The sequence below is a fragment of the Mastomys coucha genome, unplaced genomic scaffold, assembly GCF_008632895.1.
Source record: "Mastomys coucha isolate ucsf_1 unplaced genomic scaffold, UCSF_Mcou_1 pScaffold20, whole genome shotgun sequence".
Taxonomy (NCBI): domain Eukaryota; kingdom Metazoa; phylum Chordata; class Mammalia; order Rodentia; family Muridae; genus Mastomys; species Mastomys coucha.
The window spans coordinates 8,090,118-8,108,429 of record NW_022196903.1 but is presented as its reverse complement, the minus strand read 5'-3'; the positions used below and the strand labels follow the sequence as shown (position 1 = coordinate 8,108,429).

Genomic DNA, 18,312 nt, shown 5'->3' with positions numbered 1-18,312 from the left:
AACTTAAAGATTATCTCTTGGCTATTGAGTAACTGTTAAATTAAATTTAAAACCATTTACTTTATTACTGTAATGAACCCATCTACTGTTATGTATTTAAACAATCCCCAAATGTAGGGCAGTTGGCAAGATTCAAATCACTTATAAAACTTATATGACAATGCATTATTTAACCAATGGTCTCTTTAAGCAGCTAATGATTTTATTGATATAATGTACTTTTCAATGTTTTACAATCTAGAATATGAGACTATGACAATATTATTCTATGTAATAAAAATTTCAAATATCCCATTTAAAAAGACATGAAAGCTATGCATACAACCATCCTTCATCAAATCAAATAACTATGTGATAGTACTTTATTGGACCTAAAAAAATGGCTACTCCTATATAGTCTCTGCCACACAAGGTTTATAATCTGTTGAAACAATGGATTATGGAAAGTACTAATTCACTGAAATTATGAAATGTAAAATACCAGCAAAATATAGAGCCCTTTAACTTTCAGGAGAAAATTCTAGGGGAAATATACTGTGGTAATTTAAATGATTTTTTGTTCTCTACACTCAGGCATTTGAATACTTGGTGCCCAGTTGGCTATTTGGGACATGTGGCCTTGTTGGAGAAAGTATGCCATTGGGAACAAACTTTGTGGTGTCAAAAGACTGATGCCATTTTAAGTTCTCTTCCCCCTCCCCCTATTTGCTGTTTGCTATGTGGGCTCTCAGAAGGTCCTCTAGTCCACCATGCCTGTCTGTTCCCATGCTTCCCAGCCATGATAATAAAGAACGTGTACCACAAGCCCCAAATAATCCCTTCCTAAGTTGCCTTGATCTTGGGTTTTGCCATAACTGCAGACACCTAAGATAGAACTAAGATAGAAGTTGATCCTAAGTAGGGGGCTAGTGCTGTGGCAGACCTGATCATCACGGTTTCCGAAGGAACATAGAAGATGTTAGAGGCTCTGACTTGTGGTAGTTAAGTGGTTGCACTGCATACTGTAAATAGAGGCTAGTGGGTCATTCTAGTAGGAGTCTGGATGAAGACAATGGTGCTGAGAGCTATGGAACCTGTAGAGGCCCAGCTCAAGTGGTTTACAGGGCTATGGAGTTCTCAAATGATTGACAGCAACAAACAAAAGCTTATTTTCTAAAGACGGAAGCACAGCTATTTTAAGAAGACTCACAAGTCTACAGAGGTATGTCCATACAGGATTTTGGGAAAGGTAAAAGTTCACCCTTAAGAATCTTTAAATAAAAAAAAAGACATGATATACAACCAAACTAATGTACACTTTTGATGCAATGCTATAATTAAGAAATATATGAGGTTGTGAAACATATTTATGTATTTACATACAAAGTATATATACATATATACATATGTACTTGTATATAAATATGTGTTCATATAAGCAGTTGTGAAATATTTAAATATTTATGTATTTATATATCAGAGACAGGCAATATATACAGAGAACTGTATGGCTTTTTTGCTTTGTCTTTCAAAATAGAAATATCTGTATTTGAATGTCTGTACATTTTAAACTTTCACTATTGCTTGACCTGTCTTGTTGGCATAAAGTATTTAAAAAAAATTCAAGCAGGAATATAACTAGCAAGAGCAAGAATTTTAATCTCTGGTCCAATTTGTCTCCTCTCAGTTTAGGCAGCCTGAATCACTGGTCGTCCTGATATAAGAAGTCTACTTCATAAGTAGTTTTTGTTATATGTCTCATACACACCACAAGAACACACAGTAAATACTTGATAAGAGACTGATTTTTCCAAGGCTGTATAGAACACTGACAATATGCTTGTTTTGAACATAATTGCTGGGATCATTACAGCTAAATTCAAGGTGGTAATAAATGGAATGCTGTCTCTTAATCTTATTTTGAAGACAAATAAGAAAGAAATAAGGTATTATAATTATTAGAGAAATGCACTCATATTTGTACATATAGAATAGTCAAGACTCATTTGTATTACTGATTACAAAAATAATGTAATTTAGTAAAGACCTTAAATTAGTAATATAAGAAAAATCAATAGTGGATAAAATTACATTAAAAAGCTTTTACATTTTATATTAGCTTTTTATTAAGTACTTTGCTGAATTTCAGGACCTGATTAGAGGGAAAACCACCTTCCTCTATGTATTATGAAGAAAAGCAAATTGTTACCTTGCAAAAGCACTGGACACATGACAAACCCAAAGTCAGAGAAGATAAACTACAATGGCTTTTTCACAGATGTCTCTTCAAGATTACACTTTCCTAATGGGAGTTCACTGGCTTAAAACTCGATGGTATCACATATAATGACCATATGGCCCGTTCTGTTAACTCCAGAAAAAAAGCAAGCCAGTCCCAGAAGATAAAAGTAATTTTCCCAGGGCCCTGTAGCTAATTAATAGCAGAGCTGGAATCAGAGTTCATGGGTCCTGAATTACAGTCTCGAACTGTATACCCAGTTAACACTGAATTGGTACCATTTCAATGCTTAGGATGACAAACAGTACATACAGAGAATTTGTTTATGTTTGTGTCTATAGCTCAAATGATATTACAATGAAAAATAATTATGATATTTTGACTCTAAATACCTGCAGGCATGGGCTCTGGAGTTGGATAACCAACCCTATGTGAATCCTCCTTTAGTACTTAGTGCTGGTATGACCTCGGAAAAGGCAATGGGAAATTTAGAACTCAGATGCACAAGGTAGAAGACAAGTGATTTTTCTTCCATAACTAGGATGAAAATGATTTTTACTTCCTATTTTAACAATCTTATTATTTCTATACAAATAACTCTTAGGAATTATTGAACTTGTGTAATTGATTCCTATTTATTTATTAAGCAACAAAAATGCATTTACTATTCACCAGGCCTGCTTAAATGATAAGGAAAAAGAGTAATGAGCAACAACATATTTTTCAATTCCTATGCGGAAAACTGTCAGACAATATAAATAAAAAGATTATTTTATAATATTTTGACATAGTTGGGAGAAAAGATGAAGTGAAAAAAATTGGCTACATACTCATCTTAGGTTGTTAGTCAGTAAAGTCTTCCATGACAGAGGATGTAAGGCCTGAATGACACGTAGGAACTGTTCATGAGAAGGGACAATCTAGAAACACGGAAGAGAGGCTAAAGACCCAATGCCCAAGCATGCTCAGTATGTATGAGCATCAGAAAGGCCAGGGAGTCTGGCCTGAGGTGAAATGTTAGGCTAGCTGAACAAGCTACTATGCTACTTTGGCTTGTTGGAGAAGCTACAGAGTGGTTAAGAACTTCAGCTTCCATAAACATAGCAGAACAAGTGTCATTGTGGGTGAAGTGTCCTTTGCATATATGCCTAGGAGTGCTATAGGAGTGCTGGGTCCTGAGGTAAAATGATTCCCAGTTTTCTGAAAAACCACAAATTGATTGCACTCCCACCCGCAATAGAGGAGTGCTCTTGCTCCACATTCTCACCAGCATGTGCTATCACTTGAGTTTTTGATAGCCATTCTAACCAATGTTAGGATGGAATCTTAAGAGTTGTTTTGACTTGCATTTCCCTGAAGACTAGGAACTTTAAACATTTCTTTAAGTATTTCTCTGCTATTCAAGATTCCTCTGTTGAGAATTCTGTTCAGCTCTGTACCCCATTTCTTAATTAGGTTATTTGGCTAATTGGTGCCTAACTTCTTGAGTTCTTTATAAATTTTGGATATTGGCCCTCTATCAGATGTAGGGTTGGTGAAGACATCTGCTCACCTATATTCATTGCATCTTTATTCATAATAGCCAGAAACTGAAACAACCAAAATGTTCCTCAACTGAAGAATGGATACAGAAAATGTGGTACATCTACAATGAAATTCTATTCACCTATTAAAAACATAGACATCATGAATTTTTCAGGCAAATGGATGGAACTATAATCCTGAGTGAGGTAACCCAGGTTCAAAAGGACATGCATGAATGTACGCATGTCCTTACACATGTTACTTACAATGTATGCATGTTACTTACAAATAAATATTAACCATAAAACACAGGTACCATGTTACATTCCAAGACCCAAAGAAGTTAAACAAGGCAGGCCCAAGTGAGGATGCTTGAATGTCACTCAGAAAGGGGAATAAAATAGTAATAGGAGGCAGAGGGAGGGAGGGGGGAAGGTGGGGGGAAACTGGATGGGGGTGGGGAATATAAAGTGAATAAATAAAAAATAAAATGAGAGAAAAAAAGAAAGAAAGAAGGAAAGAAAGAAACTTTCTGAGATGATTTTAATTTTAAGCACATTCTCTCTGTTGTCTAAAGAAAGGATGGGAAAAAAGTTAAAGAGATTATAATTAAAGATGTAAAGGAGCAGGTTTTAGCAACACAACAGAAATGTTTGTCAGTAGGAGTACTGCATACATGATGGAAAAAAAACTCACATGCTTTGGAATTAGGGCAAGCAGATAGAAAAACAAATGAGAATAATTAAGAATGATGTCTCTCTTCACTTTCCTTAATTTCTCTTCCATCCTTTTCCCCAGCCTTTGTTTTTCCCACTTTGAGACAATGTCTTACTATGCAGCCCTGGTAAATACGGAGATCCACCCTACTTCTTTCTGAGTGCTGGACCAGAAGCTTGCACTAACATGTTTGGCCTAATTTTTCTATTTTTATAACTCTCAAGCATGATGGAATTTAATATGAAAAGATATTAAAGTAGGGAAGGGCCAAGAATTTTATTTTGTCATTATTAAGTTAGAGCTGATCTTCAGCTATCTATCATATTAAACCAACACTTAAATAGTCAATAAACAAAATTTCTTGAACAGATCACCAATAGCTTATGTTCTAAGATCAAGAATTGACAAATGGGACCTCATAAAATTGTGAAGCTTCTGTAAGGCAAAGGACACTGTCAATAGGACAAAACGGAAACCAACAGATTGGGATATTTACCAATCCTACATCTGATAGGGTGCTAATATACAATATATACAAAGAACTCAAGAAGTTACACTCTATAGAACCAAATAATCGTATTAAAAATGGGGTACAGAGTTAAACAAAGAATTCTCAACTGACAAATACCGAATGGCTGAGAAGCACCTAAAGAAATGTTCAACATCCTTAGTCATCAAGGAAATGCAAATCAAAACAACTCTGAGATTCTACCTCACACCAGTCAGAATGGCTAAGATCAAAAACTCAGGTGACAGCAAATGCTGGCGAGGTTGTGGAGAAAGAGAAACACTCCTTTATTGCTGGTGGAATTGCAAGCTGGTACAACCACTCTGGAAATCAGTTTGGCAGTTCCTCAGAAAATTGGACATAGTACTACCAGAGCACCCAGCAATACCACTCCTGGGCATATACCCAGAAGATGCTCCAACATGTAATAAGGACACACGCTCCACTATGTTCATAGCAGCCTTACTTACAATAGTTAGAAGCTGGAATGAACACAGATGTCCCTCAACAGAGTAATGGATACAGAAAATGTGGTAAATTTACACAACAGAGTACTACTTAGCTATTAAAAACAATGAATTTATGAAATTCTTAAGGAAATGGATGGATCTGGAGAATATCATCTCCAGTGAGGTTACACAATCACAAAAGAACACACACATGGTATGCATTCACTGATAAATGGATATTAGTCCGGAAGCTCTGAATACCCAAGAAACAAACCACAAGGAAGTCAAGAAGAAGGAATAGCAAAGTGTGGATACTTAAATCTTTCTTAGATGAGGGAACAAAATACCCATGGAAGGAGTTGCAGAGACAAACTATGGAGCAGAGACTGAAGGAAGGACAATCCAGAGACTATTCCACTTGGGGATCCATCCCATATTCAATCACCAAACCCAGACACTACTGTGGATACCAGCAAGTGCTGGCTGACAGGAGCCTGGTATAGCTGTCTCCTGAGAGTTTCTGCCAGTGCCCAGCTAATAAAGAATTGGAGGCTCACAGCCATCCATTGGACTGAGTACAGGGTCCCCAATGAAGGAGGTAGAGAAAGGACCCAAGGAGCTGAAGGGGTTTGCATCCCCACAGGAAAAACAACAATATGAACTAACCAGTACCCCCAGAGCTCACAGGGACTAAACTAACAACCCAAGAGTACACATGGTGGGACTCATGGTTCCAGCAGCATATGTATCAGAGGGTGGCCTAGTTGGTCATCAATGGGAGGAGAGGCCCTTGGTCCTATGAAGGCTCTATGCTACAGTGTAGGGGAATGCCAGGGCCAGTAAGCAGGAGAGGGTGGGTTGGTGAGCAGGGGGAGGGGGGAGGGAATAGGGTGTTTTGGAGGTGAAGCTAGGAAAGGGGAGGGCATTTGAAATGTAAATAAAGAAAATATCTAATTTTAAAAAAGAAAAATATATTCAATAAAATCCTGACTGTGGAAGAAGAGATCAGAGACAAAATCAGAAAGCTGGAAGTCACAAAACACAGATATATCCTGAGACTAAGATCATCTGGAGACAAAATGAAGAGATGGTGGGGAGTCCAAGAACCAAGACTTAAACTACAAGTTGATAAAGATCTGAAATTTAGTTATGAATAGTGAGAAGAAACTGCCAGCCCGGAAGAAAGAAAATCAAGATTGGACAGGTTTCAGGAATCTTAAAAACTTTACTAGAAGGAATGTTCAGTGCTGTCACTGTGATTTTGGACAAGGATATAAACACTGAGTTTGATGAGAGGAAGTTAAGGGAGAATAACAAGAGCTGTTTCAGTGAAGCAATAGGTAATCAAAACAGTTTGAAGTAGTGTGTGTGTGTGTGGGGGGGGGTTGTAAGGTCTCAAAGTTTTTATTATGGGGCCTATTCTTTGCTTTCAGTTTCAACAATAGGAGTATCATAATTGGAACTACAGCTGTCATTTCTGAATCACAATGAAAAACCAAAAGGATAATAAATAAAGTCACTTCTAATATACATGAGCGGCCGCTAATGTTCTATCTTCTGTATTTATTCAAACTTTTATTTTAGCATAAAATTATGTCTCCAACCTTAAGCAACATATAAGAGACCTTTTATATTGTTCTTGTGTGTTTCATCTTAAAGAAAAAAAAAAAACACAAAGAGCCAGGGTACTGATTTGAATAGAATATGCTGACTATAATTACTATAAGAATGTATTTCTGCATGTTATAATTTTGGCTTTATGTAAGTTCTAGTTATGTGAACAATGACCACTTGGAGCTCAATGTATATGAAGAAGGAAAACACTAATAAGTAGTCAAAGTCTACTGTAGGAAACTTATAAAAATTTACTATAAACTGCTATAAACTAGAATAAAACAGACTTAAACTTAGGTTCTGATACAACATTTTCATACTGTAATACAATTAAGAAGCTTATAATGAAAAACTTAGATTCAGGGCTATAGAGATGGCTCAGTGGTTACCAGTACAGGCTGCTCTTTCAGAGGGCCCAGTGTTCAATTCCCAGCACCCCAGGGAAGTTCACAACCTGTAACCCTATAACTCCGCTTTCAGTGTCCTCCATGGGTACTTCATTCATGTAGTGCACAGATATAAGCTGGCAATATACACACACATGTGAAATAATACACATTTAAAAAGAAAATACCTTCAGCTTATTCAAGAGTTTCTTTGATGTTTTAAATATTGACCCAGGTATAAAATACACTCTACTGTCTAATGTATTTAACAAAAAAGATAAAAAAAATAGTAACATGCTTAATGTTATATGATATGAATTTGGTGTTAATTACATAGTATTATATAATATTCAGAATACCTAAAAAGCAGGTTTCTTTTCTTATTCTTCTGCATTTCATTAAGGCACAAACAAAAAATAGAGTTAAATGACTAGAAAAATTGTTGTTTAAATGATTGGTGAAATTAAGTTTAGCTGTATACATTGTTATAAGATTGCTATTAAAATGTGTCAACTGATTTAAGCAAGAGCAGGACTAAAATCAGGGCTGTGCTCCTATAACGAAGTCAACAATTATATACTATTAGTAAAATACTTTCAAAATGCTGAATATTTTTCTGATACTAGCAAATCAACACATGGGGTTTGCAGTTTCAAGCCACTGAAATTTATAGCTGCAAACCTAAAATCTAAGTAGGCATTAGGTCATTAGTTAATGGCACCCCTGTGTTAAATAAGGTAACAATCTGTTTTGAGAACTTAACTTAGAAAACAATGAGGTGTATACAAGTATTCCAGTGCTTTCTTGCTTTACAGATACTCTCTCAGGAAGGAAGGAGTGATACTATCTCAGTTACAAGCTGCAGCTGAAATGATTAAGATGGTGTTCTTTTTGACACAGGATCAGTATAAGGTCTTTTTTTTTTCAAGCAATGAATTATAGCTGATACTTCAAACCTATTCTATCTGAATTTTCTAGCCCTGAAAACAGAGAAAGCATAAATATTTATTCTATATTAAACTGAGCAGACACAAGATGAAGATAAAAATGATTCATTATGGCATATTGAATAATGGCTATGTATACCACTGTAGGAACAGAAAAGGTCATTAAGTATTGCTACTGGCTTAGAAATCCAAGATGGCTAAAGTTGGCAAGAAGATTAAACATTTGCAGTTTTATGTATTTGAGGTATTATGTATTTGTATTTCCTAAGTTTTATTAATAATTAAAGTGTAAAGCACATATTGGAGAAAGTCCAGTAATAATGTAGCATCACACAAAATCCCCCAAACAGAAAATTAATGGCCAGCAAACCTATTTGCTTAATTGTTCAGTTTACCCTTGACATTTCTGCTATTTAAATATTCAAATTATAACCCCTTAACATTTAGTAGGTAAGTAATTCTCACAGTCGGCTAGTTTGAAGAAAATATACTGGGAGTTTGAATTTTTAGTTTTTCTCTCATGAAACAGCATTTTTCCATTTTAGTAGTCAACACAGTAAGGAAAAGAAATTAGTGAAATAAAAAACCTGTATCAAATTATAATGTTACAGAAGATAAATATTTAAAGATTATAAGGGCTAAAACCAAACAAAGTCAAACTAGGTTTAAAAACTGAAAGATGAAAATACTAATAATTAGTTAGAGAATTGCTTCACTGCACTGATGCAACAGAAAACTAATTTTAAAGAACACAATCTGTTTAGCTGATTAAACTTCCTGTGGAAACCATATATGCAACTAGGTTTTGGTGAACTGAAGTCAATCTCATACAGAGAAAGGAAGATTTAGTATATTATTTTTTATCAAACCAATAAATCATATTTAAATTCAAATCAATACAAATATTCTTTTGATATATCCCAAATAATAAAATGAAAAGAAACACAAAATGTGCAACAAGAGAAATTTTAATTTTTCCTAGGTTATGAACACTTCTACATTAACATACCCAGAAACCTACTGAAATATGTAGACCTATAAGTCAGTCTGGATTGTAGTTAAATAGCCTGCACATCCTAGTCTTGACAAATACGTGGATTTAGTAAGTTGTGAATGTTTAAGGGAGACGTGGAACAGGACAGAATGAAACTGAACACAAGAAGGATGAGAACGGAACATTTCAGTGTGTCTATATACCATATATCCAAGTGAGGTTCTAGGACTTCCTTCTCACAGTAATGCATCAGTACATTATGAGAAACACCGAAGTAATCTACACCCTTTGAGAAAATTTACCAAGTGTCTCCCTGTTCTACAATCATTTGCCGAAGGTAGTATCTTAGAGGCATCACGTTACCTGCCATACTTCCTATGTTTTGTCATTTATTCTCAGTTCTTCAAAGACAGACACAAATTCCTGGCACACTATCTATTTATCTCAACATTTTAAATTACCAATACTTTAGGATTAGTATGAAAATGATTCATTGTTTAAATGCAATCCAACTTTTCAAAATCCTTTAAATTTGGTTTCAATCCAAATACTAATGATGTCTATTTGTCTTTATTTCAATATGGAATTCACCAGAGCGTGACAATTAGTTCACTTACGTGTGCTAACTTGATCTTGTTCTTTCATTGGGCCACATGTAAGGTTATTCATGAATAGAGCTTAAGAATTAATCCTCTTACAACCTGTAAACGACACCAAGTCATGTGTCAACTCTCATCCAAATAGTTCAAGAAAGACATGAGTATACACTGACATGTGGGGATTCTTAAGGGAAGAGTTCAAATGAAAATATAAAATTTAAAGACAATGCCAAAATTAACTTAATCTCATTTCTTTGTAGTTACTAAATCTTTAACTTAAAAAAAAAAAGATACCTCACTTCAATGTTTCAAGAAATTTTTAGGTTACTCAAGCCAGTCAGTTCCTGTGAAAGTACAAGAAAATATTTGGAATGTTTTCTACAGTTTTTGTCTTATGCATTTACTACTGTATATATTCTCTTTTCCCTGAAGATAATAAAGAATATCAATAGAGGTTTCACTTTTATGAAACTTTGAAACTCAGGCTGAAGTTAAAAGAGAATTTTGTTGTAGATATCTCTCTCTCTCAAAAGATATAAAATACAAAAGGAAAATAGTAATCATTTACTTGTGCCTAGATGGGCTGCTTGAGTTCTAAATCAACTTAAGTCACAGAATTTCAAATTCTGTTAGAAAGAAGTAAAATTAAAAAAGATAAATCTCAAAAGCAGTGGGCTGGCTCCCACCTGTAGTCCACTACTCACACTGAATCAGTCTGCTTAAAATGACCTGCGTGCCTTACGTGGCAAGTACCTGGCCAGCTCAGGTTTCACTGCAAGCTTGAGGGCAGCTTTGGCTGTGTTAAAAGCTATTCCTACTAAGACTTAACAGTACTCCAATCATTTTTTTCTTGGATACTATGCTGAAACTAAAATGAAATGTTTTAGCAATAAAAGGTGGTGAGTTATGTCTGCAGATAGGGTCAGTTGCAGATTATACTCCAAAATATGTGAAAGAAAACCACATAACCTGCAAGGCCATTGGTAAGGGCCAAGTTCCCATCATTTCAAAGGTCCACAAAGTACTATGTAAGAAAGCTTATAAGGACTTGGACTCTGTATGTGTCAAATAGTTGATACAATGTACAGTTTTCAATAATTACAAAGTGATCTGGAACCTTATCTGGTACTTGTGCATTATATTTCTCTCTGACTAAAAGATTAATAAATTAATTGTCAAAGGAAAAATACCATAAGGAAAAAAATGCACCATTACAGCAAGTCTACTGAACACTAGGAAGTTCAGAAACACGGCATCCTGGAGACTATCTATGGTTCGCTCCTGGCTGAGTGGCAGCTGCCAGTAACTTGCTGCCTCTGTCCAGCATCAAGACACTGCTGTATAACCTGACACTCAAGGAAGAGATCAAATTTCACAATTCTACATAGAGTTTACAGTAAATGTAGAACCCTTTCAATCATAATGTTAAAGTACTATAAACTGATTAGTCACAGTGGAAATTATCTGAGCTAGCATGTATGGGCTATAATCCTGATTAAAAAACAGCAGATGATAGAAAAAATGAATCTATTATTTAATTGTTAATTATTCCACTGTGCATGTTGTACAGAACACAAAACAGCTTAACACCTAACACTGAGGAAATATTAAGTAAGGCAATATTAAAGAAATGGCCAAGATCAAGGTTATTTATGCCAGTGTTGCTTAACAGTTTTTCCCCATCATTAACTCATACATTTCTTAAGGAAATACTTTCCCCTGAAATTTTAGTACTAGACCTGGTTTGGATGTGGTCTCACTCTGTGGCACCCACAGAAGTGGAATTCACCATAATCTTCCAGCTTCAGTTCAGCATCTGAGTCTTGAGACTACAGGCATGAGTCACTACACTCAGTTTATAGTTTTTAAGGTGTTACAATGATAGAAGATGGCAAAAAGAAAACAAAACAAACAAAAAGCAACATAACCACACCAATCCCCCACTGTCTTTTATGAAGGTAAAATGTAATAACCATGTAAATTACTTACACGGTCTGGTCCCTAGTTCGGAATTCTGACCACAGTTTTGAGAACCTGGCCTGATTCATAATACAGAGCACTTTACTAGGGAGGATATATAATGTATTAGTTAAAATGCTTAAATAGAGTATGCTAAGAGAAATAGCCTACAGAGTCAAAAACCTATTCCTCAGTTCATACACATGAGGAACTCTTTCAGAGGAATCCTTTCAGGCTGCATCTGAGAAAGACAGTGGTCTTGAAAACCCATGCCCAAATAAACTACCTCTCCACTACCTTGCCATATAGACCCGGCACTCTGAAAGTCGTAATGGCTGTGACGGTATCCGACCTTACCAAATTGTCCTTAATGTCAGGAAAAATGCAGCTCTTTAAAATACAAAAGCCGCAAAATAGAACTGATTTTACAAAGAAAAGAGTAAGCTAGTTTTGACACAACATGAGAAGTTAAACTCCTGTTAATAGTACCACCCACATTGAAAAAAAAAAACCTGCTTACTATTTCTGTATTTCTGTCTCCTCTCCCTGCCTTCTGTTTTTAAAACCATCTGACTTTAACAAGACACATCTGAATGTATCATAAGTTAATTCTTTATCAATTTTCATACATCATCCTTTACCTTGGTCAGCCAGCTGAAAATTATGTAAGCCATAAATTAGCTTTAAACAAGCTTGGAATCAGGCTGGAACTGGTTTTCGAATTAAAGAGCCTTCACTATATTACAAGGTGCTGTCATTTTATTACCCCAATCAATTTTGTGTGGCCTAAGGTAGACGGAAAATGAATGCTGTCTTCATTTGCAATGGGTTTATCTCCTAAAGCAGGCTCTGGAAACATAACTGCAGCAATGAATTGGAAGCTAAGGTTACATTTAACATTGCCAACACAGAAAATTGTTATTCCTTAACAAAGTTTGAGATACAATAGAAAAAAAACAACAAAGAGTATTTCTAATAGTGGCAGTTAACTCAATGTATTTAAATACATTTAAATAGCTTTCAAATGAAAAGAAAAAGGATAAAAACACAGGGATCACCATTCTCATTGCTTCATAAGTACTAAACAATTTATCAACATATATTTTATCCTTAATCTCAATGATTTGTTTTTCTTACGGGCAAGTCTAGTCAGACAGAGCCTAGACACCACTCAGTGTAGCCCTCATCCCCCCAGTCCCCCAGACTCCAAACAGCCAGCAAAGGAGCTTGACTAAGTAGACATCACTTGCTGTCTCCATTTTAGAGATGACTTCATTCATTTCTTAAATAGTTTTCTCAACAACTGGGTTCTGAGACTGAATACATACATACTGACTAGCTAGCATATCCAAATCTATCCAAGAGACTAACTGTTCAGGAAATAATGTGTCACACTTAGCTCTCAATGTCGCAGCACAGGAGAATCAGCAATTCAAAGCCTCTTTGGTTATATAACCAGTTTGAGGCCTCCTTGGCTGTATGAGACACTATTTCAAAAACCCTAAACAAAACTAAACTAAGTAATACAAAATAAAACCAAGATGAGAGAGTAGAGGGGTCAGCAAGTGAATTTAGAGGTGAGTCTCCTTTCAGTGAGAAATCAGTGTTGGGCATTTACTCTCATAGAACATGGGAAGTAAGAAATATTTCTGGTTTTGTCAGGATTTACTTAGCTTTGTGCTACTCCATCTGATAGTGTTATGTTTCTTTCTGTAGTGTGAGTTTCACAAAATGGTTCCACATGTCTATAACTTGTCACAGACTCCCTATTAATCACTGGATTTATCAAATAATAATATCATACTACTGAAGATCTTGATAAACTCAACTAATAAATGTTGGCAGGCAGAGCACTCATTGGCCAATACTGACTTAGACATCACTCTGCCTTTAACAAGCTATGTAAGCCTGTGGTTACCATGAATTTCTAAGCTAATTTTCCTTATCAGTAAAAAAATTAAAGCATTTGGGCTACATTAATATTCTTCTAATTTTTTAACCACATAAGTACCAGTAAAACTAATTAAGGAGTTTCTGTCCCTTTTTTGTTCTAAAAAGAAAAAACTCATGTTTCCCCCTCCCCCACACAATCCAGTCATATCTAACAAAATATATTAAATAACTATCATTTTAAAAGCCTGCAGGACTTGCAATTCCTGCTAGGGAGTGGAGTTAGGGAATGCAGCTTGAGCTGAGTAGCCTAGTTTGCTTGACAATCTCCAAGCCAAAAGAGAGACTGTCTCAGAAAAGGTAAAGGAATCCCCAGGAATGGACACCTGAGGCTGTCTCTGGCTTCTACATATGTAAATTATACATTCACATGCACAAACTTGCACAAACACAAGCACCTACAGGTACAGACAATGAAAAGAACAATTATGGATATGTAATATTCAGATTCTAAACCAATTAGACACTAGCTAGTTCATTGGTGGATTGTTCATCTTAAATTTAAAAGAATTCCCCAAGAAATCTTTTTCATGGGATTTAGGTCACCTACAGTGAAATCACATATGTATACAAACTGGGATAGTAGATTTAAAGTCTTGCATTCAGTTAGAAGGTACAAATACAGTTCATCAGGAACTGAGGGACCAGAGGCACTGTTTTCAGATCCAAGAATTAAAAACAAATTTTGGATAATATACCATTTGAAGAAAACTCTGAACGCTAGATAATATTTCACAGATATACAAAAGCTAACTTTTAGGGTCAGTAATTATATACAGTTATTAAATTCTGACACACATCAAAAGATTTAGCACAGCTTATGAATAAGGTGTAGATTTTTATCCAATAAATTATGTAAAGCATTGCAAGCATACAGCATGTCCACAAAGACAAAGTAAATACTTGAATACTTATGGGCTATAGCTTCCTGTACAATTTTGTATAGAACACATATTTTTTTCTGCCACATTCACTATACACTTTTAGTCAAACCAGGTATTCTTCCCTTTAGAATTAAAGATTTTAAAACTGAATTTCTATTTTAAAAATATTTGCTATAATCAAGTTATATATTAACAGACATGCTGAGTATACCAGGTAGAACAGAACTATTTCTAAAAATATATGATTTTTTTATATTTGCTGAATAGGTATTTTCTTCACTTTTATCTTTTCTGCATATTTGGGTCATGGCTGGCACAGATTTATACACCAGGCAATTTTTGTGCATCAATAAATAGCCTCAGGCCTATAAGCACAATGCAGGATACAGAACCCATATTACTTATATACTTCCTTTTGCCAGAATAATGCTTTAAAAATAATTTCAAAAGTGGCTAAGCAGGAATCAGGCTAGCTGTGGAGAAGTAGACAGTTAAAATATAAAAGATATGTTTAACACCTGGCCCTTTGTCTTTGAGAGGATAGGAAAAACCCTGACATAAGAGTTTTCAGTCTAGCTAGTACAGATAGATGACTTGGACATAAAACATGCCAGGTCAGAGAAAATCCTGCTGAATACCAAGATGAACAGCCTCACAAAAGAAGCAGGCAGGGAATTCAGGTTAGTACTAAGGATTGTAGAGAAACCAGGATTTAAACTGGAGGCTATGGTTTGGACATGATGTTTCTCATCTAAGGCTTCCTATGCTGGATGCTTGGCAGTGTTAGGGTGTTAGGATTTTCCTTGTCCAATTACATTAGTGCAGAGGTGGTCTGTGATTGGACAGGGAAAAGGGAGGCGGAGATAAAAGTTGCAGCAACAGGGAGCCTCTCAGAGAGGAGGGGGAAGGAAGATGACTAAGGACATGGGACATGAACCCACAAGTAGCTATGATTTCACAAAGCTAGAAATATTGGGATAAAGCTTTTATCATTATCGACTGGCTCTAAAATTACTATATTGGCATTTCGTAAATTGTAATTCTATTAATACATAAATCTGATTGGTTAAGCTTTAAGAGTCTTGACTCTATCGGGTAATTAGGTGTTGAGATGGATGACCATGGGATATTGCGTGATAGCAATGTGAGCATGGTCCAACCCCGCACAGAGAGATGGCAGGATTGTTTTTTTTAATATTTCCAGGAACAATAATAGTTTAAGGTCTTTAGGCCATTAACAACACTGTTTCCAGAAGTAGAGGAAGCATTCTGATCCCACCTAATTCTAATGAGAAGACTGTTACAAAAGAGTCAATCTGACTCTAGAGTCTTCAACTTCTGCTCTCTTTATAGATTTCCCTTCTGTGATGTCATCTACCATGAGATTTTTCCACTAAAGCTGAAACAATGCCATTGTTAGGACTCTGAACCTCTTAAGATGACAGCCAAGAAAATGTTTTCTTTATGAATTAACTTGCTCAAAGTATTTTTATTATAGCAACACAAATAAGCATATATCCCAACAAGGCATTCTGTAACAAGGATACCAAAGCATAGAAGAGAGAAAAGTGAGAGTTAGGGAAGAGAATGAGACAGAAGGATGAGAGCAGAGGAAGAGGAGAGGGAGACTGGTGGCTCTTTTTCCTTCTTGGCCTGGATTATCTGACTGGAGTGAGAAATGTTTTGAAAATGACTGAAAAAAAAATTATACACCTTATCGATGGGAACTGAACATTAAGAATGGAGAAAAATGAAGTGGTGTTTTTCCTGAGATAAAAACAAAGACGGAAGGGCATCTCTCTCTGTCCTCCATCCCTCCTTCTCCCTGCCCCTCCTTTTACTTGTTTAAGACAGGGTCTTACTATGTAGTCCTTGTTGGACTGGAACTCACTCTGGAAACCACACTAGCCTCAAACTCACAGCTTGCTCCATTCTCCTAAGTGCACCATGATGCTTGCTACACAGCACTCTCCCTTCTCGTGAAACCTATTTTATTCAAATTCTTTACCTGTCCTAGAATGGAACAAAATGAACTGTATTTAAAGGCGTGGCAGGAGAACATGGTGAATATTAAACTGGGAATTAAGGAACACTTTGCTCAATTGCTCTTGCAATTGCCTAACTATATTAACAAAATAAGATGAAGTTTAATACCTATACTCACAACTTGTTACATACCTATCCACCTTGATAATATATATAGCTGATAAGCTGAATGTTGGCTATTTGTTCTAACTACCTTTGTAAACTTTGTAAACCCTCAAGGCACACAAGAGGGTACATACACCCCCTCCCCCAAAAAAACCAAAACAAAAAACAAACAAACAACAAAAAAAATCCAAAACAGCCGTAACTGCCATTTTAGCCCCACTCTATCCTCAGACTTCCCTACAGGCCTTAAATGTCTCTTGTTTTCTAAAGGCCAGGCCCTGACCTACAAGGAAAACAAATACCCAACCAATCCTTGAGTTTACCCAACAATCAGACCATAATGCCTCAATCCCAGCCCAGCCTGGAAAGCTCCTCCCCATCCCCAGGTAACTATATAAGCCGTGTTCTCCCTACTCTCTGCTGTTTCTCACCTGAGCAGAGGAAGCCACCCTTCTGGGGTGTTGTTCTCCTCCCAATAAATCTCTTGTGGGGGTGTGTTGTGTGCTGTGACTCTTTGGTATTCCTTGCCTCACTACAGCCAGGATGTCGTTTGGAATACTGCTATAACAAGCTCACTGGGGAAACGTACCTGGCAGCTGGTCAACCAGGATCAAGACACTGAGTGGCTTACTACCACCAGCTCAAGGGGCTGAGTGTCTGCCTCTGGCCTCTGCAGACATCTGCATTCATACACACATTATCCCCAAACCATGCCCACCCCCACACAAGCACACATACATGTAATTAAAAATAAGTTTTAAAAAAAGAAAATGGAAACTGGTATGTTGTGTATACAATTATCTTAAGGACATCTGATATATAACTAAATGATAAAACTAAAATTTTGAAAAGTACGTATAGTAGGATATACTACTAAAACATAAGTAACCCGCCTTTATAATTGTAGTAAATTTATTTCCGTTTTTATAACCATTGTGAATATTCCACAATGACCACCTCTTACTCTTATGACAGGAAATATATTTGTATCTTGTTTTGATCCTTTAGTGGCACAACCCCAGGTTGTCCTTGACCTTCAGATTCCCAATTCAGATTCCCAATTCCCACATGACACTAGCTTATGTCTGGCTGACAAAAAGCTAACTAGCACAACCGTCAATTCACTTTTCCTGATATTCTGAAATTACCTTTCAAATAAATCTCTTTTTGTTGGTCATGGCAATACACACCTAAAATCCAAGCACTTAAGATAAGGCTAGGTAAAGGCCATCCTGAGCTATTATATAGTAAGATAATCTCTCAAAACCACAGTGAATACAACAAACACGTTCTTTAAAGACCTATTTTGAAGTCTACCTTAGAGCTGATGAACAAAAAGTCAATATAGCTAGCTGCTCTGTAAATTTCCATCTATGAGACAAATATCCTGATATTTTAAATCCTCCCCCTAG

At 36.0% G+C, this 18,312-nt stretch overlaps 1 protein-coding gene across 4 annotated transcripts in view; it reads right to left on the bottom strand.

Annotated features, from left to right (window-relative positions):
* Phf14 (PHD finger protein 14) overlaps positions 1-18,312 on the bottom strand; it is a 171,877-nt gene that overhangs the window by 10,124 nt on the left and 143,441 nt on the right. Inside the window, exon 18 of one of the 4 annotated variants that reach the window (XM_031381181.1) lies at positions 9,975-10,058. The exons of the other annotated variants lie outside the window; for them this stretch is intronic. Coding sequence (XP_031237041.1) covers positions 10,023-10,058 — 36 coding nt within the window. The 3' untranslated portion in view covers positions 9,975-10,022. The remainder of the gene's footprint in view (positions 1-9,974; positions 10,059-18,312) is intronic. 4 annotated transcript variants of the gene reach the window in all.